Here is a 27,109-nt window from a genome sequence, read left to right as displayed (position 1 = left end):
TAGAGAAAAAAGGCTATGGCACAAAGGATTTTTCCCGCCATGTGCTCTCTCTCCCACACAATGGAGGTTTCCCTTTTTTAACCCTTTAACCCCTCCCAAAGTTCTGTCCATCAACCCCTTCTTTGCTGTCCAGTGGTGAGATCTCTTCCTCAAATCCTGATTGGAGGTCAGGTGTTCCATAGTGACAAGCCAGCTCTCCCAGATGTCCCAACTCCAGCTGTCCCTTGATAACCACACGAGGGGGTAAAACATAACTATAAATCTATAAAACTTTTCTTAACCTATATACATGATATTTGTCTGTTAATTGTGAGAGTCAATCATCACATTACTCATCTATCACAGTGTCCCAGAGTGCAAGGCAAGATGTATTCTATTTGCCATCTGCATGGCAGTTGTCTTCTGTCATGTGGGCAGTTTTCCTTATCTCTTCCACAACTACTCCTCCCTGTGGGGGAGACATCTGCTGATAATGGCCATTGAATGTCCCTGCATGGCTGATAAGAACTACAGCATCCCACTGGGAGATGTGAGCCCAGAGGGAGGAGCCAAGCATTCCTACCTGGATATAATCTGGAGATTCTGGAACACCAGCACAGCTTCTGCACTGGATTGCCCAGAGGAACAGCAGCTGCCTCTGCCCCTGGATCTTCAGAGGCAGAGACTGCACCTTTCTCCAGGATCCCTGCTCCAGCAGAACCAGCCCTGGCACTGCAGGAGGGCTGAGCCGCAATTCCAATGGTTCTGCTGCCAACAGCCTGACCCACAGGGTGTCAGGCTGGGTTCTGACTCCGTCAGTGTTGTTTTGGTTTACTGCATTGTTTATTTTATCCTTTTATTTTCTTCCCTATTAAAGAACTGTTATTTCCTGCTGCCATATTTTTTGCCTGAGAGACTCTCAATTTAAAATTTATAGCAATTCAGAGGGGTGGGGAGGGTTTACATTCTCCATTTCAGGGAAGGCACCTGCCTTCCTTAGCAGGCACCTGTCTTTCAAACCAAGACATACAGGATCAACCTGGGATAGTGCAACGTGTCCCTGCCCATGACAGGGGTGGAATGGGACGAGCTTTAAGGTCCTTCTGTAGCAGACCCAGGTCCTGCAATGCCTCCATGGTGCTCAGCAGCCTGAGACAGGAAATGCCAAGTCGTGGTGAATGGGCTAGAAGCCCCTCTCTTCCGCCTTCGGACCCCTGCTTATCTCTCTGTAACTATAGGTCACTTTCCTTTAACCCTTGCTACTGGACAATTTCTGATACCCCTGTACCCTATATAAAGAGCTGGTTTTTCCCAGTTTGGCAGAAGAGATGTCACTGGGAACCTTCACAGAAGAATCAATAAAGACGCTCCTGTGGAACCCCACACAGCCTTCTCCTCTCTCTCCCTGTGTCTGCCTAAGGCACCCAGCAAGCAAAGAGCTGAAATCACAATGAGCTGATAATCACTAGAGCTGATATCACCTAAGCTTGCTAAGGTGGCCTGTGGCTGGGAGCTGTTTGGGAGCTGGGACAGGCTGTGCTGGACAGGACTGCACTATCTGTGACTCCTGCAGCCTGCTGGGGACACCCCAAAGCCCAGCAAAAGGTCACATTACCCTTCCAACCCAAACCACTGGATTCTCTGAAACAGAGAAAATCAACATAAACATTTTCTCTTTCTTCCCACTGATTCTTGGGGCTGGTTTCTGCAGAACAGGCAGGTTCTGCAGTGTGTGCAATGACAAGAATCAGTTTAAAACTCCTACTTTCTTGTAGTCCCTGTTGCTCTCCTCCTCGGCGCGGCTGCTGAGCGCGGCGAGCCGGTTCTCCCTGCGGCTGTAGGCGCTGGAGCGGCCGGAGGCGCGCTCGCTGTACGATGAGTCGCTCGTGCTGGGGTTTGTAGCTGCCTCCAACCTGAAATACGAGGAAGATCCAGCACTGTGGAGCTGTGGTAACTTGGAACAGCCAGCACAGAGCCCAGCTGGTTGGGACTGCAGGGGTGGCAGACCCAGCTGAGCCAGAGCTCTGGGGTCGGTGGGAGCACCCTCTGCTTGGCCCTAGGGATTGCTGCCCAAAACCTGGCAGCCACCACCACTACAAGAACTGAAAAAATCCCAGGGTACCAGCCCAGCCTCCCATGGGCACTGACTTCCCACAAACCTCTCATCTCCAGGGTGGGAACCAGCTCAATTTCTAAGAGGGCACTGAGGTTAATCATTCGGGGAGTAAAGAATAGAAGCAAACTGGTGCCACAGCCAAGCTCAGGAAAGGACCAAATAGCCAGTACCAGACTGGATTTGAAGCACAGGGAATCCTCAAAGGCATACAAAAACATGTTGCCAATAAATATTACACAGAATAAAAAAAAAGAAAAAATAAAATTCTTACCTGGAAAGTCTTTCATGCTGAAGGGAAAAAAAAAAGAAAGCAAAAGGTAATTAATAATGAGAATGAAACATTCAATTCAAAACTGCAGAGCTTCCAGGCAGCAGCAATTTCCCACCTCAGATACCAGCACCCAGCTGATGCCAGGCTACACAGAGATTTCCCAGCCCAAACTGGGAATCTCCAATCTCTGCCTGAATCTTCAACTGCTTCAGCTCCTCTGAAGCACTTATTTCACTCACCTAAGAAATCCTGAACCTTGCTGTTCAAATTCTCATCTCCAGAATTGAAATGCCTTCTCTGGAATCCGAACTAATCTACTGTTTCCCTTTTCCAGTGAAGTTACTCTTCCTGACTATTATCACTGTGCTGAGTGACGTGGGTGAGGGAGATTAACAGACACAGGGATCTCCCAGTGTTTGTGCTGAACTTGAGAAAATCACAAACACTCTTCTCTCCATGGGCAAGCAGTTCCCCATGGAGAAAAGCTTCACTGTGGCAGACAGAGACACAATAGCAGCTGCAGGAGGGAGGGAGAAGATCCTTACACCAGGGTGGTTGGAGCCTCTGTTGGGTTCTTCTTTCCCCATCAATACCCAAACCTCTGCTGTGCTGTCCTGGGCTGCCTTTGGACATTGGGGGCTGGAGCATGTCCACAGAGGGGAACAGAGCTGGGGAAGGGGCAGGAGCACCAGGAGCAGCTGAGGGAGCTGGGGAAAGGGCTCAGCCTGTACAAGGGGGGACCTGGCTCTGGGCCCAGGGAACAAGGACACAAAGAAAGGCCTCAAGTGATGTCAGGAGGTTCAGGCTAGCTGCGTATCAGGGAAAATTTCCTCCTTGAAAGGGTGGTCAGGCCCTGGCACAGGTTGCCCAGGGCAGTGCTGGTCACACTCCCTGGAAATATTCAGAAAATGTACAGATGTGACATCTGGGGTCATGGTTTAATGGTGAATATGGTGATGCTGGGGGAAGTTTGGGCTCAATGATTTTAGAGGGCATCTCCAACTTAATAATGATTCCATGAATATCCTACAGAGGCTTAATGTAGTAAACCACCATTTCAGTGAAACTTCTGGATCGAGCAGTTCCTTCCTACAGTTGCATAAATCCAGTGGTGACACCATCACTGTCCTGCAGGACATGCCACACTGACAGTCACCTCCTCTGACAGATATTTACTCAAATTCCAGGTGCATTCCAACTCTTTATCCTCCCTTGAACTGGAAGTTGAGCCCAGTATTCTGCTGGTTTATCAGTAGCATCATTGTTCTGAGTGAGCACAAACCTCCCACAGGCACTTCCAGCCAATTCCCTCAGCTCTTTTTAACAGAGTCAACACAAAGGACATCAGAGCAGATGAGAGGTCAGGCTTTTTGTGCCCAAGCATGCTTGCACTGCTGTGCTGTCAGCTACACCAGTAAATCCAGTGCTAAGGCCTCTCTGGGAGGCAGATGTGCTGCCTGTCTGGCACCCTGGTGGTTAAAGACTTCAGACCACCCACTCCCACCTGGCACCCAGACAATGCCTCTGATCCTGGGCAGGGATCTGGGAGTACACACCACAGAGAGAGGGATTAAGTCACCCAGTGGACAAGTGACCCAGCCACCCCTCCACTCCAAGGCAGAGGAGCAGGGGGCAGCTCCCAGAGCATCCTGCCCTGTGCCCAGCCCTGCCTGCTGCTTGCCAGGACACAGCAACCCATTACCTGCACCTGGCTGCTGAGGTTTGAATTCATCCAGCCTAATGTGACCCTCATCTGGCATCCTGATTCAGGACAGGAAGGTGCCTAGGGAGTCTGCAATGCGTGGGCTCTGCAGCACGGCCTCTGACACACTGTGCTGTGAGCACCAGCACTAGGAAAATGAACTGCTGGGACCCTGCATGTGGAGCCTCGAGGATGGATCACAGCTCAGACAAAACTGCTACCTGCAGAGATTGAAAGGACAAGCAAATCCTGCTATGAAGTAGCACATTCTCCCTCCAGCTGTGCCCACAGGGCCATCCTCAGCCAGGCTCTTGCTCAGGTCTAGTGCCAGCCTGTCTTAGGTTGCAAGATGCAGCTGGGGGTGTGTATTCTATTGCCATCGTCAGAGGTGGGCAGTTCTCTGCTGTTCATTGGGCAGTTTTCTTTATTTCTTCCACAACCAAGCCTCCCTCCAGGAAATATCTTCTGTTAATGGGCTATTAATTATTAATTATCATCTGTTCATGGCCACTGAGTGTCCCTGCATGGCTGATCCAATCCATCAACCCATGGGGAGATGCTCCGCCCAGGGGAGGAGCCAAGCATTCCTACCTGGGTACAATCTGAGCCTGGCACAGCACAGCAGCCTTTGCCCAGTGCATTCCCAGAGGAGCAGCTTCTGCTGCTCTGCATTGCCAGAGGGAGCCCAGGCCCATCTGCAGCAGCCCTGGAGCTGCAGAGGAAAACTCCCCCCTTGTGCAGGATCCCTGCTCCAGCAGAGCCACAGCTGGCACTGCAGGAGGGCTGAGCCCCCATGGGATGGGGCTGTGGCACCCCCTGACACACAGGGGACAGGGACTGCTCTGACTCTGGCAGTGGTTTGTTTTGGTACTACTGCATTTGTGTTTTTAATTTTCCTATTAAAGAACTGTTATTCCTATTCCCATATCTTTGCCTGAGAGCCCCTTAATTTAAAAATGATAATAATTCAGAGGGAGGGGGTTTACATTTTCCATTTCACAGAAGGCTCCTGCCTTCCTTAGCAGACCCCTGTTTTTTCAAACCAAGACACAGCCCCACCCTGTAGACACCACAACCAAAGCTCCAGGAGGCTCCAAGCCACGGGCCCTGAGCCACAGCAGTGGGTCCAGCCTGGTACTATTTTATTTGCTCTAATAAAATCTCTTTCTTCTTTTCATCTTAGAGGTGAGAAACCTCCCAAGGAAGACAGCAAATGCATTTCCACCATGGCTAAGCCCTGCTGTACCTCCACAAGCCATGCTGGATGTTGTCTGGGAAGCATCTCATGCCACTCAAAGCCTGGCAGCTGCCTGATGTGACAGGGACACAGCCCTCTTGTCCAAACAGCCCTGCCTCAGGCCATGCTCTGTATGACACCTGAAGGCAGCCAGCTGGGACAGTTTCTGCACAGATGGCCACTGCAGAGGGCTGTTAGAAAGACCACAAATCCAACCACATCCTGGGCTCCTGCAGGGCAGGGGGAGATTCTGCCCCTCTGTCCTGCTCAGGTGAGACCCCACCTGCAGAGCGGCCTCCAGCCCTGGGCTTCCAGCACAGGAAGGAGCTGGAGCTGCTGGAGCGAGCCCAGAGGAGGCCACAGAGCTGCTCTGAGGCCTGGAGCCTCTCTGCTCTGGAGCCAGGCTGGGAAAGCTGGGGATGTTCACCTGGAGAAAAGAAGGCTGTGGGGAGACCTTAGAGTCCCCTCCTGTGCCTAAAGGGGCTTCAGGAGAGCTGGAGAGGGGCTGTGGACAAGGATCTGGAATGACAGGACAAGGGGGAATGGCTTCCCTCTGGTAGAGGGCAGGGTTACTTGTGATAGCAGGAAGAAATTCTTCCCTGTGAGGGTGGTGAGCTCCTGGCACAGCTGCCCCAGAGAAACTGGGCACAGCTGCCCCTGGATCCCTGGAAGTGTCCAAGGCCAGGCTGGACAGGGCTTGGAGCAACCTGGGCTAGTGGAAGGTGACCTTGCCCATGGCAGCGGGTTGGGACTGGATCATCTTTGATGGTCCCTTCACACCCAAACCAGTCAAGCCCAGAATCTAGGATTCTACAAAGGGTTTCCCATTTTCAGCCACACATGCTGATCTCTCCATGGTGCTTTGTTAGCTGAGCTTTCAACATTTGTTTACTAAACCCCTCAGCAGCCTGAGAGCTCCTTTTGAATCCTGGCCCAATGACCCAACCTCCCCTGAAGAGCTGGAGAAGGGAATTACAGTGATGAACAAGGCTCTTGTTGAAAGTTATTTGTACACTTTATGCTAATCCCCTTCAGTGATGACTTTTGATATGATGACAAATGGCTGGGCAAGTAATCCACTCCTTAGCAAGCCTGAGTTTACTTCAGCAAACTGCAATTTACTTTAGCACCTGCTAATGGATTTGAACAGTGCTGGGAAACACCCCGTGGCTGGGCAAGGTGACATGGAATCCAGGCAATGAACCCGGGCAGGTCCCTGAGACAGCCAGGGCACTTGCAGCAAGAGGAAAAACCACTTTTGTCCTTTTTCCTTCTAAGAAATGAGGATTTCCATAGGCAGGGGGAGCAGGGGCATGCTTCCACAAAGGAAGGCTGGGGTAAGAAGGAATCACCTTAAACATACACAGCAAAAAGGGGGAAACCCCTCGGGTTTATTGTATTTATGACTTTGCTGTGATGGATACTGCAATGGCTTGGTTCAGACTGTGACTGTCTCTATGTGTTTAAAGAAAAGCAAAGTGCCAGATGAGAGGGGAGGCATTCCTGCTGCTGTCAGCATTGAGCAGAGCCACCCTGCAGTAACCTGGAACCATGGAATGACAGCACCATTAAGGATGAAAAAACCCTCTAAGAGAGTCTGGAGCACCAGGAGGGGCTGAGGGAGCTGGAAAGGGGCTCAGCCTGGAGCAAAGGAGGCTCAGGGGGGACCCTGTGGCTCTGCACAACTCCTGACAGGAGGGGCAGCCAGGGTGGGGGTCAGGCTCTGCTCCCAGGGAACAGGGACAGGAGGAAACAGCCTCAAGGGGAGGGTCAGGTTGGATATTGGGGAAAATTTCTTCCCTGAAGGGCTGGTCAGGCCCCGGCTCCCAGGGCAGTGGTGGATTCAACATCCCTGGAAGTCTTTAAAAAACATGCAGATGTGGCACTTGGGACATGGGCTAGCAGTGAACATGGCAGTGTTCAGTCAATGATCTTAGAGGGCTTTTCTAACCTCAGTGGCTCCATGATTCTGTGGAACACTGGAGGAGGTGCTTAACTGAAACCATTTGTTCAAAGAGAGACAAATATCTTCAGAGGCCACTGGGATGTCACACTGCAGACATGGTTTCAGCAGAGAACAGCTGCTTTCCTGCTCAGTTCTGCCCAGTGTTTGACCACGGCATCTTTGGAACCCTCTCCATGTGCTTCCAGCTGCACCTGCTCCTTCAGAGCAGCCCCCACAGGCCCTGCCTGCACTGCCCTGTCCTGCCCAACAGCCACCAAACATTCACTGGAATTCCAGCAGCACTGGCTGGGTCCCTGTGCTGCCCATGGCAGTGAGGAAGGAGGTTGTTTGCTCAGAGATGCCATCCCAGAGCTGGAAATTCCAAGGTGAGAGTGAGAAGGTGAAGGACAAAACTCTTCTTCCTTCATTGCTGGGAAGAGAAGTTGGGAATGAACAGAGGGAATGAAGAGCTGAGGCATCACACATGCACTTGACTGAGCTGGTGCAAGAAGGGTCTTTCCTTCCTGACTTTCCTGAAGGGAATTGTTAGGGTTTCTGAGGGGATGCTGAGAAACTGCTGTACCTACTCCAGTCATTATCAACAAATGCACTGGAGGCTTTTTTCCTTTCCCTGGCAAATTTGGAGCAGCACTGCAGTTTTGCCCAGATTCATTTATTTCCCTTGGGAACAAAATTCAACTAAAAACATCAAGAGCCAGGGAAGCATCGAGTTGTGAAATTATCCTTCCATAATCTAAAGAGGGTCAGAGCACTGCAGGGGTTGGGGTGGGGGAACAGGCTGTCCTGGTTCAGAACCCAGCTGAGCTGAGCCTGGCTCCTGCTGCCCAAACACCCATGGGGGTGACTTCCAGAGGAAAACTAAAAAGCACAGGGCATTTGCAGACATGCTCACAAGCTTCTGGTAATCCTCAGGTCTTAGAGCTCTCACCAGAGAGATCCCATCACCTTCCCTCCCATTAACCTCATGGTGGGCAGCACATCCAGGTAGTGCTGAGGTGGTGGAGGACACTGAAGGGGTTCAGCCAATTTTGCCAGCTCAGAGATCATCCAACCCAGATGGGCTGGAAAATCACCATGATCTGAGATGGGACCCAAGAAAAAGGACAAAGAACACCACAGAACCATGGAATCAACAGGATGGTTTGGGTTGGAAGGGACCCTAATGCTCATCCTGCTCCACCCTCTGCCATGGGCAGGGACACCTTCACTATCTCAGGTTGCTCCAAGCCTGCCCAACCCTGGCCTTGGGCACTTCCAGAGATTCTCAGGGTGCTGACATTGGTCAGTCTCAGGGAAAGGCACAGCTGGGTACTGGCCACGGCTCCACCTACCCAGAGTGCTGGGATGCTGCCTTGTGCTAGGAATACCATCCAGGACTGATTTTACAAATGTACTTGGACTGTGGAGGGCAGGAGCCTTCCCTCAAAAACCAGAAAATTTTGCAGCTGTTGGGAGCTCAGTGATGAATAATTTAAACCAAATTCCTCATGGAAGGTTTCAATAAAATACAGCCCTGAACTGCAGTGACAAAAGGGGGACTGGTTGATGCTTTTGCCAAGGCAGAAACTGCCCTAATTGCTTCCAATTGCATTCTGTGGCTGAGGTTGGAGTCAGTGAAGGCACAATTCCCTACTATTTACATTTTTTCAAGAAAAAAAAACAAGGAAGAAAAAAGAACAAAATAGATGCTTTGGGAACATTTTATACTTCTCTATATCCAACTGGCCAATCTCAGGACTGTGTACACTATTTTAAGAGAGTTGTCAAGGAATTTATTTTGGTGTCTTTTGTCTCAGAAATCCTGATCAATGCCTATGATTAATTAACCACCATGTAATGAGATGCAGGGGCACAGCTCCAGCTCTGTCCTTCTTTAAGCAACAGGGGAAGTTTTAGAAACCCCTCAAATTATGTTCTTGTGCTGGCAAATATCCTCTTGATGAGCTGCGTTTATTTTAGAAAGTAAATGTAAAATAAAGCCAGCTGGTTTTGGGGTTCTTTCCCTTTATAAGCAAAAGTCACTATGTTCCTGCAGTTACGTAGCTCAGCTGCTCCTACATGAGCTCCAGGCTGATGTGTGTTCCAAAGGACAACCTCCCCCTCTTAGGAGCATCAAATCCTGAGCTGGAAGGCTTCCATGAGGATCAAGCTCACCTCCTGACCCTGCACAGACCCCCCAACAATCCCACCCTGGGCATCCCTGGCAGCGCTGCCCAAACACTCCTGGAGCTCTGGCAGCCTCGGGGCTGTGCCCATTCCCTGGGGAGCCTGGGCAGTGCCAGCACCCTCTGGGGGAAGAGCCTTTCCTGATACCCAGCCTGACCCTCCCCTGGCCCAGCTCCAGCTGTTCCCTCAGGTCCTGTCACTGTCACACAGAGCAGAGGTCGGAGCTGCAGCCCCCAGTGGGCTCTGACCTCAGGCCCCAGGGTGAACAGACCAAGTGCCCTCAGCCACTCCTCGTGTAGCCCCTCCAGACCCTTCCCTATTTCTGTGACCCTCTTTTGGACACTCTCCAACGACTTCAGACCCTTCTTATATTGCAGTGCCCAAAACTGCCCCTCGGACTTGAGGGGAGGCTGCACCAGGGCAGAGCAGGACTCTGCTGGGGGCAGGAATCCTCCAGGAGCCAGTGCAGCCAGAGCTAAGCTGGAAGGAAGAGAAGCCAGGAGGAGGCTGCCTGGGACACCTCAGACCATCCCCAGTGGGTACAACTCAGGTTGGTGTTCCCCTCCAGCTGCATTTGTCATTCCAGGCAGGAACGGCTGGGATCAAGTTTAGTTTTTCAGTGGGCGCAGAATAATTCGAAGGTCTGGCTGAACTCTACTTTTGAGAGTTATTTTGAGGTCATTGCCTCCCTCAGAAAGCTGCTCCTCTGACCTGAAAGCAGTGGTTTGTGCAGCATCCTGTTAGCTCCACTGGTGTGATGGATGTGCTGCTTCCAGCTTGAGCCTGCAATCGTGCAAATGCAAGGATTCCAAAATCCTGTGGATATGATTAATAATCCAGTGCAGCCAAACCACCTCCATGTAACCTCCAACTCCCCAAAGCCTGATGCAAAATATGTTTTCTCAAACTATAAATCAATAAACTTTGCTTAAGAAAAACTACTATTACTGAAGCATAACATTAAAAGCTTCTCCAAGATGGAATAGTGGCTTTGGCAGCTGGCTGCAGCAGATCCCATCGTTTTCAGTACAAACAGCACATATTTAATCAGAAACAAACACCCAGGGCTGTGAGGGACTGATGGCCACATCTCCTGCCATCCCAAACAAACTACAGTTGGAACAGTTGTCATGTGTGCCATGGCCAGCCTGTGGCTCTGTGCTCCAAAACTCTCTCATGGACCACGAGCTTTCCAGCAGCTGCAGTTTATTCCCGTTGTCTCTTGGGGATAAAACTCACCATGTAAAACATCAGGCTGGATAGTATTTTAATTTAGGAAAGGCCATAATTCTGAAACCCAGGGTTCATTGCCCTTTTTCCCTTCTTTTCTAAGGGATCAAATTTTATTGGTGAAAAATTTAATTTCGCAAAGCGACGTGATCTTAGACAAAACTCTCCAGACGTGTGGAAATAAAAACCGAGCGGCCAAGTGACATGAGAGGAAAAGATTTCTACTCCTAAATTTCTTCCAGATGAGAATGCCATAGGTCTGCAGAAACCCTTTCCCTGCCCTGCAAAAACTCTGGCAGGATGTTCTCAGATGTTTCATTAGGGATTTGAATACCTCTTGAAGCAGCAGTGAGGGTGAGAGCTGCCAACAGCCAACCGGCAACTTTTCAGCGTGAAGTTCACTCCAAGATTCAGTGAACAGCTCCTGAGCCAGCAGCCACATCCCACAACAGCACTGTGGGCACAGGCAGCACATGGCAGTGAGACTGGGATCAGGGAATCACAGAACTCTGAAGACTGGAAAAGCCCTCTAAGACCATCAAACCCAAATGTTACCCCAGCACTGCCACGTTCACCACTAACTCATGTTCCCAGGTGTGATATACCAGGTGCCACATCCACATGTTTTTTGAACACTTCCTGGGATGGTGACTCCATCTCTGCCCAGGGTAGCCTAAGCCAGTGCCTGACCACCTTTTCATGGAAGAAGTTTTCCTCAATATCCAACCTGGACCTCGCCCAGCACAACTTGAGGCCATTTCCTCTTGTCCTGCTGCTTTTCACCTGGGAGAAGAGAATGATGCCCACTCAGCAGTGCTGGGTTCATGTCTGGACTCAGTGATCTTAGAGTGCTTTTCCAACCTTAATGATTCCATGATTGTGATTCTATGCACCACCTCCCATGAATAGCACAAGCAGAGTAGTCAGTACACAGGGAAATGGATGAACTGGGCTCTGTCTCTCTTCCAGCCTTATTTTTGATGGGTTTGTGTTCATTTTAAGAAAAACAGAACTCTAGTGGGCCCCTGCAGGGAAGCAGACACTGGTTTCCAGCTCAGCAGGATGAAGTGGTTTGCTGCTCACAGAGGTTCCACCCACTCTCCCCATCACTCCCATGGCTGCTCATTCCCATCCTGCAGCACTTCCCCCTCTCTCTGTCCCTGGTTTTGTGGCTGTACCACTAACTGACCCAAATGAAGGGCATCGTTTTTCTCCTCCTCCCTTCATCCCTTTTAAAGTCCCAACTGATTCCCAGCTCTGGTGGAACCTCAAGCTGCCCCTGACCTTGTGACCTCCTGCAATGAGCCATGGTTTCAAGGCTGAGCTATCCTGAGGGATTGCTCTCCAACTGCTTAACCAGCTTCTCCAAAGGCAACACCTCTGACCAGGCAGCTGAGGGTCAAACAGGAGCTTTAAATGAGGCTGAAGTGTTAGTTCAGGTCCTTTCCAAATCATCCATGACCCTCAGAGCCTTTAACAGTTAACACACTCCCTGCTCCAGCTTTGGCTTGGATCAATTCTGCTCTTGGGAGGGAGGAGAGCTGAAGGAACTTCAGCCTCAGGGACAGAGGCTGTTCAGCCCACAGGTCACAGCACATGCCCTGACCCATCTTGTTTATTCATCCAGATGCAGGAGCATCGTCTGGCTACTGAGTCACAGCAGGGAACATCTCATGGCTGATGCCCTGGGAATTACCACAAGTTCCCAATATGCTTCCAGATATGGACATTTACAGAGGAGAACACAAAAAAAAAAAAACAAAAACAAGGACAAACAAGGGAGAAGGATTTCATCCTGATACCCATCTGAGAAACACTGTGCTTGAGGAATAACCAGAGACAGAACAAAGCAGGGTGCTGGAGAACACAGACAAAGGTTAATTGCCTCAAAGTTCAAGTTTCAGTATCCCACATTTTTTGTTGGCTGCTGGGAGAGAAGGGAATCATTTCCACAAACACTGTGTAACTAGTCAGCAATCCAGAAATGAGACAGAAACTGTCATGACACAACTTAAATTTGATCCTCTTTCAATTTATGCGGCTTCACTTTTATCACAACCAAACACGTCCAAGCCACTAAATGGAAACCCAGGAACGTAAAGGCTCCTGGAAAAATATTTTCATAACACTTTCTATTCTGTAATACACTGGCAGTGGCAGCACAGCAAGTTAAATGATTCATAGCAGAAAACCCCATGTGAGAATAAACCTGTGACCAGGAATATCTGAAACGGATGGAACCTGTTGCAAAAACACCACAGAGCAAAAACTGACCATCTGACACATTTCTATTCCAAACTCGAGGAAGGCTGGAATCCCATCAGGCATTTCTAGTGACCTCCCAGCACTCTGGGACATTGACTTTTTACATGGGCAAGTGACAGGACAAGTGGGGGGGGACGGTTTTAAAGTAAGAGAGGAAAGATTTACATCAGATATCTGGAAGAAATTCTTCCTGCCCCATTACTGGAAGTGTCCAAGGCCAGGCTGGATGGGGCTTGGAGCAACCTGGGCTAGTGGGAGGTGTCCCTGCCCATGGCAGGGGTGTGATGAGATGAGCTTTAAGGTCCCTTCCAACCAAATAATTCTGGGATTCCGTGATTCTATGATCACTGAAACATTAACACCAACCCTGTCAGTGTGATTTGCATGCTGAGCACCTGCAGCTCAGCCACTCACTCACATTTTTGTGCATTAGCTTTTCCTTTTGCTGCAAGATTGGCTTTGCCTTCCTGCCGTGTGTTTGCACAGGAGCGTAGCCAGCCTTGGTGCATTTGCTGCCATGGCAATCAGTGCTCAGAGCCCTGCTCAGAGCACCTCAGGCTCAGCCTTGTGTGGGGCTCCTTAACACAGACACTGATTTGGGAATGGCTGCTTTTTATACTCAAGCATTACTATCAAGTGACTTGCTGCAAACATACGGCCCATAAAAGGTGATGCTCCTACATCCCATATTTCACCCAGCATGGTTCCTTCAGATGCTCCAATGAAAGGCAGAATAAAATAAATCAGTGCAGACCACTGCATACACTTAGAGCTTTATTGCTGAGCTCTTCCTAAGAAAATTCAGCTGGAAAGCTCAGGTAATGTACTCTGAAGGTGGCTTAACAGACCTCTGGAGGGGTCTAACATCAGAGGGAAGAGCCTTGCAGTCAAAGCATGAGCATGGACAGAACAAGGAGAATTATACAGACTCTCTTGAGGAGTGAGTATCAACCATCAAGCAGCTACTTCACAACTGGGCTGGGCAGAGAATGGACAGAGAGCAGCCCTGGGGAGAAGGACATGGGGGTGTTGGTGGGGGAGAAGGACATGGGGGTGTTGGTGGATGAATGCTCAGCGTGCCCCAGCCCCGTGCTCTGGCAGCCCAGAACCCCCCTGTGCTGGGCTGATCCCCCAGGGGGGCAGCAGGGCAGGGGGGGATTCTGCCCCTGTGCCCTGCTCAGGTGAGACCCCACCTGCAGAGCTGCCCCAGCCCTGGGCTTCCAGCACAGGAAGGAGCTGGAGCTGCTGGAGCCAGCCCAGAGGAGGCCACAGAGCTGCTCTGAGGCCTGGAGCCCCTCTGGGAGAGCTGGGGGTGTCAGCCTGGAGAAGGATTTAGGGAGTCCTCAGAGCCTTTTCCAGAGCCTAAAGGGGCTCCAAGAGAGCTGGAGAGGGACTTTGGACAAGGGCCTGGAGGGACAGCACAAGAGGGAATGGTTTCCCATTGCCAGAGATCAGGGTTAGATGGGATACTGGGAAGGAATTGTTCCCTGTGAGGGTGGGCAGGCCCTGGCCCAGGGTGGCCAGAGCAGCTGTGGCTGCCCCTGGATCCCTGGAAGTGTCCCAGGCCAGGCTGGACAGGGCTTGGAGCAACCTGGGCTAGTATAAGGTGTCCCTGCCCATGGGACAATGTGGGCTTTAAGATTTCTTCCAACCCAAACCATTCTGGGATTCTAAGTGATGGCAGCCACACAGATGCAGCCACTACTGAAACAGCCCACACACATCAATGACCATTTTAAATCTTGATGTTCTTTTTTACAGCAAAAAATATCAGCTAATAAATCAAGAAGGAGCAGTTTATATAAAAGGGGAAGGTTTGACAAAGAGGTGGAAAACAAATAAAATGATGCAATTGGAATCTCTGCAGAAAGTTAGGAGCATGCATTGTCCTTAACTTTTGTTTTCCCACCTAACCAATAGCCTTTGGAGAAGCACAAGGGTTACAAAGTACCACAACAAACAGATGGATAAGCCTAAACACAAACTACATGGTATTTCCTTTCCTATGAAAAAAATGACCAGTCCAGCAGTAATAGCAATTAAAAAAAAAAAAAAAATCAATCCTTGACTTCACTCTCACCCTTCCAGTCCTATCATTTATTTGCTTAAATGCACACAACAGGTTTCATTCCACTGGATGCCTATTACATTCTTGGAAGTGAAAATTATTTTTTTCAGGAGAAACCTCAAGCTAAATCACTATGGTGCAAAACATGATGACAAGGTACCCACTGCCAAACACTTGAAGCTTGTGCCAAATAATGGGACCATCTGAATTGATTTCAAAGGGGTTTGAGTTTCCTCTTTTGAGGAACATCCTCATTAAAGCAACACTTACCCTGTGGGATTGAACAGGGTTTGTGTATTTTAGTTTGTGGTGGTCCCAGGGCTATGGGACAGTGCTGACCTGGCACAGGGACCCCATCCCACTGTCACCAGAAGCTCCTGTGCAGGGATATTCCCTCTCTTATGGATTGCATGAGGTCACTGCAAAGTGCCCCTTCCTTAGCTGCATTTGGGGACTTCCCATCAATCAAAGGAAGAAAAAGCCCAGGCAATATTATCCTAACTCTAAGGAGGGGCATTCCAAGCAGCAGTGCAAGTGCAGAGGGAATGCCACAGGAGACTGCTTGGCAAATGACATCTAATGTAGCTTTTGGCACTGCCACCTTGATCAGTCAAACCTCCTTTGCTGTGCCTGGTTCTCCAAGAGTTTTCTCCCTGTGTGAGGCTCCTGCCTGCTCGTGTGAGCTCACACCCCTGCTCAGCTGGGAATGTTCAGAGCCCACAGCTCTGCTGGTGTCAATGGACTGGATGGAAAGATAAGAGACTCCAAGATCTCACATTCCTACCTGCTTTGTGAAGGGTGGTGGCTCCTCATGGCACAGGCCTGTTACTGTGGGCATGGGGGAGTGGGTGGGGAGGAATAAACACGTGGGACAAATCCAGAGTAAACCAAACTCCCTTCTCTTGCTCATAGCAAAATTACATTGTCTTGGAGAAGAGTTAACTCAGATCCTTATTTTAGCCTGAAGTCACTCCTTCCCTAATCAGCCTTTTAAGGCAGGGCTATTTCCATAACCCAGATAGCACCAGGGCTGTTTCCTACCCTGACTGCTCCATTCCCCACCTGGTTTTTCCCTACAGATGCTGTAGAGTCACAGCTGGCACTGCCTTACCACTGCAAGGATTTCTGTGCTCATGTGTTGGCTTTCATCAAAACCTCACTAACAAGAAGCTCTTCTCCACGCCCTCTCATTCCCACCTGGCACCTTTCTGTAACCACCTGAGAACTCCCACCTCCTTCTCCAATACCCACAGCTCCCCAGGAGCCTGCAAATCCCATTGTGGTGATGGAGAGAGAAATGAGCACCTCCTCTACCCACCTGAGAATTCCCAGCACTTTCTCCAATACCCACGGACCCTCAGGAGTTCTGCAGCCCCCCCATGGCTCTGGACAGAGAAACCAGCCCCTCTGTCATCTGCTCCAGGCACAGCTCAGGGCTCTTGTGAGATGTTTGTCACTCACTCATATGCCCAGATCATAAGAGGGAGAAATGAGTCAGTCTGAACATGCCTCACCTTAAAAACTTGGGGTTTGAAAGACATGAAACCATTTCCAGCACACTGGGATGGTTCCCCAGGCTGGTGATCAAGAGTGCAGCCCTTTAGGGAGGAGTGGTAAGTGCAGTACTTAAACTGATGAGGGAAGCTCATCCAAGCCCACAGGGGAGAGTTTTAGATTATCTGAACCATCCCAAAGACACTCCAGCTGCAGAAGGAAGAAACCACCTGCTCCTGATTACAGTTTACAGCCCAGGGCAACCAGCAGCCACAGAAGCCTTGAGGCTGAAGTTCCCTAGGTCAGGAACTGGCTTCCATTAATGCCACAGCAGTGGGTTAAAACTCAAATATTTCGGGCAATACTTTTTCCAGACCAATATCTGTCCCTTCCAACAGAGCAGGCAATGCATATCTGATTTGAGCAAATACCAGTGCTGGAATTAATTTAATGCTCCCATCTAAAATTAGCCGGCTGTTAAAAACTAATTCCTCCAGGCTTTGACTCCAGCATGATAATATTTCTTGATGGTGAAGAGGCTGCCTGTACAATGATACAGACCCAGAGGGTTGTGACAGCTTCTCCCATGACAGGAGTTATCAGCAGCACTGCTGGGAAGCATTCCCAACTTTCCAAGACCTTGGGAGAGGAGGATACCAGCTCTGGTTTGGGGAGTACAGGTAACTACCTTGACTTGCCTCCTGCTACAGGTGATCTTATTCAACGTTTTTGTGGTGTTGAAATTACTGAACTACAGCACCGGCCAGCTCAGCCCCAGGGGTGAAAGCTGAACATAAACATCGTTTCACCAGTGATATCAGAGTGTTTATGGAAAAACTGCAGTTTAACAAGCTGGTCAGGTTCTGCCTCCTTTTTACCAGGGAGGTTTTCATCCAGCAACAGCCTACCAGGAGAGCCAGGTTCCAGTTCCAGGATAGGTGGAAACTACCATCCCAGCAATTCTCTCCACAACTAACACAGCTAATCCCAGTCAGGGACTCTGGCAGCTGTTTAAAACCTGTTGCTGCAGAGGCACCATCCAAAGTTTCATTTAAACCATCCTCTTTCCAAAGGAAACCACAGGCACAGGTCTCCAAGGGTAAGACAACAAACCGCCACCACCGGGCTCTGCCCAGAGCGTGCGCTGAGCAGGGAATACAGAAAGGAAAAAGCTGCTTACTCTGAGTGTCTTTGCGATCGGGGAAGGAGAGGACGGGGGAGAGTCTGACTGAGCCTTCCTGCTGCGAGTGTATTCCTTACTCCTGCTGTACAGGGACGACATGGCCTCGCAGGCTCTGAGATGCAACACCAGGCTTGCTCTCCTGTCGCTCTACGGTGCTGGGCAGGTCCTTCTTCCAAGGTCAGAACAAACTAATTAAACTATTCACAGCTCTGGTAATTAAACCCTCCTGTTTAGGGTGTATAATTTTAGGCATTAATCTGCTGCAGGAAGACCTGAGGCTCCACAAGGTTTCTTGTCCGAGCAGAAGCAGAGAAGGTGTCAAGGACTCGCTGTGCTCCAGTGCCAGGTGCTGCTCTGTGCCAGCCTCACTGCCTGGGCCCCGTCCTGGCTTCTCCGCAAAAGGACATTTCCCCTGGTCCAGAGCGTGCCACGGGCCCAGAGGGATCAACCTCTCCCCAGAAGTGCAGGAGGCAGAACTCCCGGCTCAAGGAGAGAGCTGGAAACTGGCTGGGTATATCTAGACACGAAGCTTTTGCCAAGAAAAGCTAAAAAAAGGAAAGGAAAAGCAAACCCTGATTTACTCCGGAGCGCGGCCGCAGGCTCTGCCCCTGCTGCATGGAGCCGCACGTTTTAAGTGAAACACAAAAGCATAAATCAGGAACAAACACTGGTTTGGAAAGGGGCAGTCCAGCTGAAGTTGGGTTTTGTTCCATCCTCCTTCTCCACCTCCTCCTCCTCCCCCCTCCGGCGCCCTTACCCACGCACAGGCTTCTCCCGTCCCTCCCGCCCCTGCCTCCTGACATTCTGACATTCCAGATCCTGACTCGCTCCAAGAGGAATGCTGGAGGGCAGCCAGCAGCAGCGATTCACTTTCAGCTTGGGATTTGGGCTGCCAAATTGGGTTTGGGATTGGTTTTGGGATTTGGGCAGGAATAAAAATGAAAAAAAAAAATGGAAAGGGAGAGAAGAGAAAATCCCTCCCGAGCTTCTGAGGCCTGGTGGGACGTGAGTGGGATGTTGGAGGTGAGCTGACAGCACTTTGCAGAGGCTAAATTCCAGAAGTTGTGTGTGGCTGCAACAAAGGGAGATGATTTAAAGGCCACGGAGCAGCTCATGCCATGAAAGGGAGGACATACTTGGACAGCACAACAAGATTTCTGTTGTTTGCTCATAAGCCTGTTTGAGCTGTGGAAGGGCGGCAGAGCTTGTGTAATGTACCCTGGTTCGAGGGAGCCTTTGGAATCAAGGAGGAGGGAGAGGAGCTCGGATGAAGGGACAGAGGGTATGGAGAGCATGTGCCTCTCCCCAACTCCCTCTCTCTGCCCAGCTGCTGCCCAAGCTCACTGGCAGTGGTGAGATGGCTCCCTGTGAAGGTGGGTGCGTGTCCCTCGTGTCCCGTTGCAATGGGCCCATGGGATGTTCGCTTGAAAAATGCCTCAAACAAGCTTAGACAACCACAGAGAATCACAGAATGGTTGGGGTTGGAAGTCACCTCTGGAGATCATGCAGTCCAACCACCCTGTCAAGGCAGGGTCACTTAGAGCAGGTGCCTGTCCTGTCACTGCATCAGCAGCATCTGTCCTGCTCCAGCTTCACATCTGCTTAATATCAAACATTTCCTACCAAGGCCAGGCTGTAAGGGGCTTGGAGCAACCTGGGACAGTGCAAGGTGTCCCTACCATGGCAGTGGAGTGGAGTGAGATGAGCTTTAAGGTCTTTTCCCATTCAAACTATTCTGTGAAGTGCAGAATAGTATCTATAAAGTATTTTGAGAGTATTATCCCAATCTGCATTGCTTTGAAATCTTGCTCCTTTCTGCACCCTGCTTGGCACCTGAGTAATTTAACTGGCACAGAGCTGGGGAAGGGACTTGGAATAGCAGCTACAGTAATTCCTCCTGCCATCCAGCATCTTCACTTTTCAGGGGCAAAGCAGCATCACTGTATAACCAGGGAGAGCAGGAGGTGGGGCTGCCAGATTTTCCTGCTCTAAGAAAGTCACAGTGATATCAGGTTTCTCTATACCTCTTCTCAAGGAGGGAGGGGACTAATCATCCACTGACTGCAGGAGAGGGGAAAAGGGGTTAGGAGAGGTCTAATTCTGCCTGGTAATATCTCTGCATTCCCCTTTCAGGGTAAGGAAATGAAGTCCAGACACACGAGCAGGCAGTGACAGGCACCCCGCTGCTCCAGAGGGCTGGGGCAGGACCTTGATCTTTCCAGCCTCCATCTGCTGCACTCATCACACACCTCTCCCCGTACCTGGAGCCCAACTCTGCTGTACAACAAGGTAATTCAGATGCTTCAGAGGCACATTTATAGACCCTGCACACAGGGTGATCCTTTCACACCAGTCTCAGTTTCTGGAGTTTCAAAACAGTGTAAGCGAAACTGGGCGAACTGGCTGGTGGTGCACTGGAGTGTCCCAATCCCAGCTCCAGGGCTGACAAAGGCCAGCTTAATCACCAAGGTGGAGCTACACAGCTCTAAATTGCAGTGTTTGGCTTCCCCTCCCATCCAGTCCCAAATAAACCACTCTTCCATCCCTCCAAAGTCACATTTCTGATGAGGAGGGGCAGGAAAGCTCCAAAATCAACCTTTTGGTACAGAACTCACAGCCCAAATCCAAAATACACCCTGAGCCATTCCACACTAATTATTTAGTGACCCAGTGTAGATCTCACACAGACTGATTAATACAGCTTGGTGGATAGTAACTCAATTTAGAGAGAAGGGAAGGCTTGATTAGCCAGGACACAGAGAGCAGCAAGAGATGCAATATGGCAAAACACGCCAGGTTTCAGCATTTTATTCCAACAAATGCCTGATTTAGGGGTTTCTTCCTGCTGGTTTGTACAGTTTACTTTCAAGTAGTCCCCAGTGGAATTATGAAACATGACTCTCCTTCACAGTGCTGCTATTACTCACAGCCTCAGCTCTGTCATGTTCAAGGTCATTGTTTAGATCTGACTGTTCCTGTCTGCTCAGGAGATTCCTCAGTCAGTACCAGGCTGGCCCATGCTTTAGCTGTGCTGCTGTATACTTTATAAGGAATATTTATACAACTTTCAGAAAGACATCCACAAAAATCATCTTCCATGAGCATTTCTACAACCACTGCACACAATCCCCCCGAGGCTGTCTGAATGTTGACCTCATGCTCTGGCCTATTTCTGGGCAAAATCACCTTAAAGTTTCTTCTCACCTTGGACTATAGCAGCACTACTATACTACAGCATTGTGTCTTTTCCATATTCATCATAGGAAAGAGTGTTTTCCCATAGTTAGAGTTGTGGTGTTGGCTATGATCACTCTTCATACACCTTCACCCAAGAATTGGTAAGGTTCTTCCCCAGAGGGTGCTGGCACTGCCCAGGCTTCCCAGAGAATTGACCCAGCCCCGAGGCTGCCAGAGCTCCAGGAGGGTTTGGACACCACCCTCAGGGATGCCCAGGGTGGGATTGTTGGGGTGTCTGTGCAGGGCAGGGGTTGGACTGGATGGACCTTGTGGGTCCCTTCCAGCTCAGCAGATTCTGTTACTTCCTTTTCCATTCAGATGTGTGTCCTCTCCTTTCCTTTGGTGATGATGCCTGTGTTTGTACTCCATTTTTACAATTAGTTAGACAGGAGAATTCATATGCAGGAAAATGATGTACCAGAAATAGGATGAAACCCTGAGCTGAATATTTGAGAGGAAAATACATACACCCTTTTTGTCTGTGTTGAAAATCTTCACCTACAGAACATGATGCTGGTAAAACAAATGTCAGCAGCACTGCAACATTCCAACCTGCAGCAGACAAAAATGGGAAACAAATCTGGGAGTTCAAGCCAGAGCTGCAGTGATGTTCAGGGATGATGCAAGCCCACGGCACATTCCCTGGGTGCAGAGGAGGAGAAGCCCTCTTGGGAGACCAGAATTCTCATACAACTTGAAGAATGAGAGTAGTTGGTATTTTTGGAACAAATTATCCCAAAACTATCTCCTGAAAGTCCTAGCTGTCATTTTTCACACCAGGTTTACCATGTACCTCACTGAATTCCTTCCCATCCAGCTGAGTTCTTTCATCTGCAGCCAAACCTCCTCTATCTCCCAGTGCAGGCACATCCCAGGGAGCTACACAGGGCTCAGCTGGGGCAGGAAACACAAACTGGGCCCACACAGCACCAGGACATTCTCAGCACTGTGACCTACCCCAGGGCCTCCCTGCCTACATCTGCTAAATAATCACAGCCAGGGACCCCCCAGCCCCAGCACACAACCCTGTGATCACTGAGCAGGGGGAAGGTCTCTGGCACCATCTTGTCCTTGGCCAACCAGGGCTCCTCTGGGTACCACTGGGCACTCCTAGGGACCATTCCCAACAGGCACCTTGGACACTGATCTGCAGGGTGGGAGAATTCAGACACACAGATGAGCCTTCCTTCCCAGCTGGCCTCAGGGCTAGCAGCAGGTGAAGGTGGCACTGTGGTACTGAGCCTTTGAGGATGGGCTCTCACAGCCCCTGCTGTGAGCCCCTCCTGTGCTGGGCCAAGTGATGCAAGAACATGGGGTGGCACAGCTACCTGTGAGCTACAACCCAACGGGAGGAGCAGAACAGGGAGAGGCAGGCAGCAGGCTTCAAGTTTTCCTTTGAATGTCACAGAATCACTGAGGCTGGAAAAGATCTTTGAGTCCACCCATTCCCCCTCCACTGCCATGTTTACCACAAAACCATGTCCCCAGGTGCCACATCCATACATATTTTAAACATTTCCAGGAATGCTGATTCTACCATTGCCCTGGGCAGTCTGTGCCAGGGCCTGACCACCCTTCAGGGAAGAAATTTTCCCCAATGTCCAACCTGAACCTCTTCTGGCACAACTTGATGCCGTTCCCTCTCCTGTTCCCTGGGAGCAGAGCCTGACCCCCACCTGGCTGCCCCTCCTGTCAGGAGTTGTGCAGAGCCAGAAGGTTCCCCCTGAGCCTCCTTTCCTTCAGGCTGAGCCCCCCCAGCCTATCACTTTGCTCACTTTTCTTTGAGAAGCAGAGACCCTCCATAATTGCTTCATGCCACTCCAGACACTTCTGATACCTGCTGGCACCTCCTTCTACAGATTTCAGCTGTTTGCTCTTAAGTAGACAAATCTTCCCAATCCTCCCCTTCTGGATTTCCCACTGCAGGAGCAGAATGTGCTGTTTGTCTATGGAGTCATGTGCTGGTCCAGGGAATCACTGAAATCTGTAATTTTATGCAGTACCTAAATCAACTGTAACGCTGCATTTATTCTCATGACACTTCTCTAAGAAATGGAACAAAATAATCTGGCAGTTGTTTCCAAGAGTCAGGCTACAAAGTCATTATACGTCTAGAAAATAATGTTTCTAGGTATAAAGCAGTTCTGTAAAATATCCAGAAAAAAAGAGAACCTTGGAATGGTTTGGGTTGGAAAGGACCTTAAAGCTCATCTTGTTCCAAGCCCTGACATGGTCAGGGTCACCTTCCACCAGGTTGCTCCAGCCTGGCCTTGAACACTTCCAGGGATGAGGCAGCCACAGCTTCTCTGGGCAACCTGTGCAGGAAACTCAGTTTAAACATAAAAAAAACCCCATTTACCATTGAACTACCCTCATGGGTTCTAGAGAACAGAGTCAGAACTCGATTTCCCACTGCTTTTATATCTCTGGACTGGCCCACAAAACTGAAATCCATAGTGCCACAATCCTGCACCTCCCCTTTGCAACAGCAGGCAAACATTAATGATCCTGTGATTGGCATCACCATGGGATGTCCTACACTGGGCTTCCTTCAGCCCAAACCAGCAGCCATCCTTTGTGTCCCCCTTGTGCCTACCTCTGCTTTGCTCCTGGAACAGGAACCTCCTCACCTTACACTTGTCTCCCACTACACCCAGAGCAGACCAAGAGCTGGAATCTGCAAAGGACAAGCAATAACCAGCCCAAGGGTGGCTCCAACAGCCAGGAACAGTTCTGGTTTAACACTCAGGACTGCACAGCCAGAGAAGGGGTTACACCCAGGAGGCCATTGCACCAGGGAACCAGTCACTGCTCTTTCCATATGGGATCTTGCAGTAAAATGTCCCTATCCTATCCTATCCTATCCTATCCTATCCTATCCTATCCTATCCTATCCTATCCTATCCTATCCTATCCTATCCCATCCCATCCCAAACCACTGGGAAAGGAGTTCACTGGAAAGAAAAGGCTGAGCCTTGTTAAGCTTCCTGCTCTCACCTCTTTATTCACTGCACCCATCCCATTGTGTGCAAAGAAATTCTGCTTGTTCTGGAGAGAAACTGCTCATTCTGGTGCATAATGAGTGAATTTGGAATTGGCAGAACAGTCACTTGTCCCAGGGGATGGGACCAAAAGCCAATCTTCAAAAGTGACCACAGAACCCAGAAAATCACAGTGTCATTAAGTCTGGAAAACATCACAACTCTTCTCACCTATTCTGTGTTCTGTGGTGTTTGTATTTTTTTCCTGACAAGGATTTTCTGCTTTGGTTATTGAGATGCTTACAGAGCAGGAGAAGGACTGGGCTCCAGCTCAGGGCTTGATGGCACTGGTTGCTTGGTTGGTTGTTTTTTGTGTTTAATTGGCCTTTTTCAACCTAAAAGATGTAGTAACTCAGCTCCACTCTTACCCTCTGCATTGCTTATTAACAGTCACATTCTCATGACCCTGGGGAAACTGAGCAGGTAATTCTGACCAAGTATGTCTTTGTACAGTGAGAGAACTAAAACTGGCTCCAAAATACAGAATTTTATTCCTGGGGTATAGTCATGGGCAGCTGAGGAGCTGCTGGATTATAGAAATTAATGTGCTATGCTGCAAGTATAGCCAAGGAACTGTGTGTACAGAAGGGCCAAGGAACTGTCTGTATATAGATGTATAAACACACATACATGAATTCCTTTAGCAGTTACAAGGCCAACACCTATCACCTTTAAAATAAGTTATTAAAACATTACTTGTACTCTAGTCTACAATTTGTACTTCTGGGCATTTGATTTAGCTTACTTAATGGAACTTTGTATCTCAAGATTTAGTAATTCAAATTATTAATATTATTATTATTACTACTGCTACTTCTATACAACAACTGTACATGATATATAAATGCTACTGTAAATAAATGACTTTTAAATCAACCTCAGGCTTCACCAGGGTCAAATAGAGCTTGCAGGGTTTATTCAGCACTGCAGAAGCAGTCAGGGTTATGCTGGGCTGCAGGACTGCAGCAAAGCAACATGGTCAGGCAGTAGCTGTTCTGTAAATGAGATGTGCAGGCTCTGCTGGAGTTTTCCATAAATGGAATCTGAACTGGAGGAGGGAGCACTTCCATCTGCAGAGCCCAGGCCAGGATTCCCAGGAGCAGATCTGCCAGGGCCCCACGCAGATAGGGAGTAGAAGGAAAGGGTCTTCCTCTCCTCCAGACACACACAGCAGCTGGGAGTCTATAACTGCATCTATAGCATCATTCTTCTCCCACTTTTTATTCCCATCTCAAAATTTATCACAAAAAAGCTGGAAGCACCATGCATTAGGCATACCTGGATTAGCACTGAGCAGCACATGCAGATTATTTAGTGGGGGCTGAGATTAGCACATTTTAAATATAAAATTTCAGAGTTTTTTTCTTTTTCCTTTCTTATAGATAGAGGTAATAAAGAGCAAGGGTAAAGACAGTTCAAAAAGCAGCATTCTCAGCAGGGAAACATAATTTTAGGACCTGCAAGTGCCCTATTCTGCACGCAGGAGGAACATCTTCCAGCAGTTCTGTGGAGCAAAGTTGAGTTTTTGGAAGAAAAGGTGTCTTAGACACTCAAATCCAGCAGGTACAGCAGGATGAGAAGCTGGGCTGTTCATTGACCCCTCTGGGGACATCCCTAACTTCAGAGGGGGAGAACTGGATCTAAAGCAAAGGCTGCAGAGAGGGAGATGGTTTCACTGTCTTGAGTTCATCATCATTTAAAGATAAAGCTCAGGACAAGCCCAGTAAACCAATCTACATCTGCACAACCTGAGACAGGGTCTGGAGGGGGCAGACAAACCCATGGTTCAAGAGTATCAAAGGCAAAAATGCTTCTGAGAGAGCCCACAGATGTTCATGTTCCCTCTCTGAATGTTATATTAAACTATATTTCAAAGAATCCCAGAATATCCTGAGTCAGAAGTGACCCACAGGGATCATCCAGTCCAACCCCTGCCCTGCACAGACACCCCAACAATCTCACCCTGGGCATCCCTGAGAGAGGTGTCCAAGCCCTCCTGGAGCTCTGGCAGCCTCGGGGCTGTGCCCATTCCCTGGGGAGCCTGGGCAGTGCCAGCACCCTCTGGGGGAAGAGCCTTTCCTGATCTCCAGCCTGACCCTGCCCTGGCCCAGGCTGATGGTGAGAGGTTACAGAAATGGGTGGCCACAGTGGCAATAACCAGAAACAACAAATCACCAGATTTCTGCCTTTGAAGGGGACGTTTCTGTCAGCTTTGCAAAATATAAATGTTTCTGAGATCACAGACAGGATTTCATTCAGGCTGTAAATGTAGCCATGGGCACAACCCTGAGGCAACCCCAGCACTGCTCATTGTCATGTCATAATCCTGCCAGGCCTGTACACCAGAGATTGGTCTGGTGGCTATGGAGAGGTTGCTTCATGTCCACTCAAAACCTGGCTCTTTCCTGAACTCAGTATTGTGCTTCATTTGAAAAAAGCATCACAATAAAATCAGAGAATCACAGGATCAAGGATTGTTGGAAAACCAATGAGCCCAACTGTTCCCCCACCACTGCCATGTTTATCACTAAACCATGTCCCAAGTGCTATATCCACATGTTTTTTGAACACTCCCAGGGATAGTGACCCCACCACTGCCCTGGGCAGCTGTGCCAGGGCCTGGCCACCCCTTCAGGAAAGAATTTTCTAATAACCAACCTGAACTTCCCCTGTCTCAACTTGAGGCCATTCCCACTTGTCCCTGTTCCCTGGGAGCACAGCCCAACTCCCCCTGGCTGCCCCTCCTGTCAGGAGTTGTGCAGAGCCAGAAGGTCCCCCCTGAGCCTCCTTTCTCCAGGCTGAGCCCTTTCCCAGCTCCCTCAGGTGCTCCTCATCAGAACTGTGCTCCAGACTCTTCTCCAGCTCTGTTGCCCTTCTCTGGACAGGCTTCAGCAAATCCAGGGAGATGCTTTGCTCTGTCCACTCAAAAGTCCAGTTTGAGCACTGCTCATGCAAAAAATCAACTGATTTCATCCAGTTCCAACCACTAAGGGATAAAGTAGTGTTGGAACATAATATTTTCCAGGGGAAGCTGTCTGGCAGTTGCACTCAGCAAGTGTTTCCTGACAGGTTCCCTCTACCCACCCAGGTTTCTTACAAGGAAGAACACAACAATTTGCACAGCTATGAACAGGCCATGCCAGAGAAGCTGAGA

At 49.5% G+C, this 27,109-nt stretch overlaps 1 protein-coding gene across 6 annotated transcripts in view; it reads right to left on the bottom strand.

Moving 5' to 3' along the window:
- Positions 1-27,109, bottom strand: part of PPP1R12B (protein phosphatase 1 regulatory subunit 12B) — a 134,598-nt gene that overhangs the window by 15,264 nt on the left and 92,225 nt on the right. For all 6 annotated transcript variants that reach the window (XR_008508832.1, XR_008508833.1, XM_054517267.1 and 3 more), the window contains 2 exons: positions 2,367-2,383; positions 1,745-1,892 (listed from right to left, as the gene is read on the bottom strand). Coding sequence is in view for 4 of the 6 variants with exons in the window: in XM_054517267.1 (XP_054373242.1) it covers positions 1,745-1,892; positions 2,367-2,383 (165 nt within the window). In the remaining 2 variants the exon portion in view is untranslated. The remainder of the gene's footprint in view (positions 1-1,744; positions 1,893-2,366; positions 2,384-27,109) is intronic.

This window comes from Molothrus ater, chromosome 25 (assembly GCF_012460135.2).
Source record: "Molothrus ater isolate BHLD 08-10-18 breed brown headed cowbird chromosome 25, BPBGC_Mater_1.1, whole genome shotgun sequence".
Taxonomy (NCBI): Eukaryota; Metazoa; Chordata; class Aves; order Passeriformes; family Icteridae; genus Molothrus; species Molothrus ater.
This window is presented reverse-complemented; position numbering and strand designations above follow the sequence as displayed.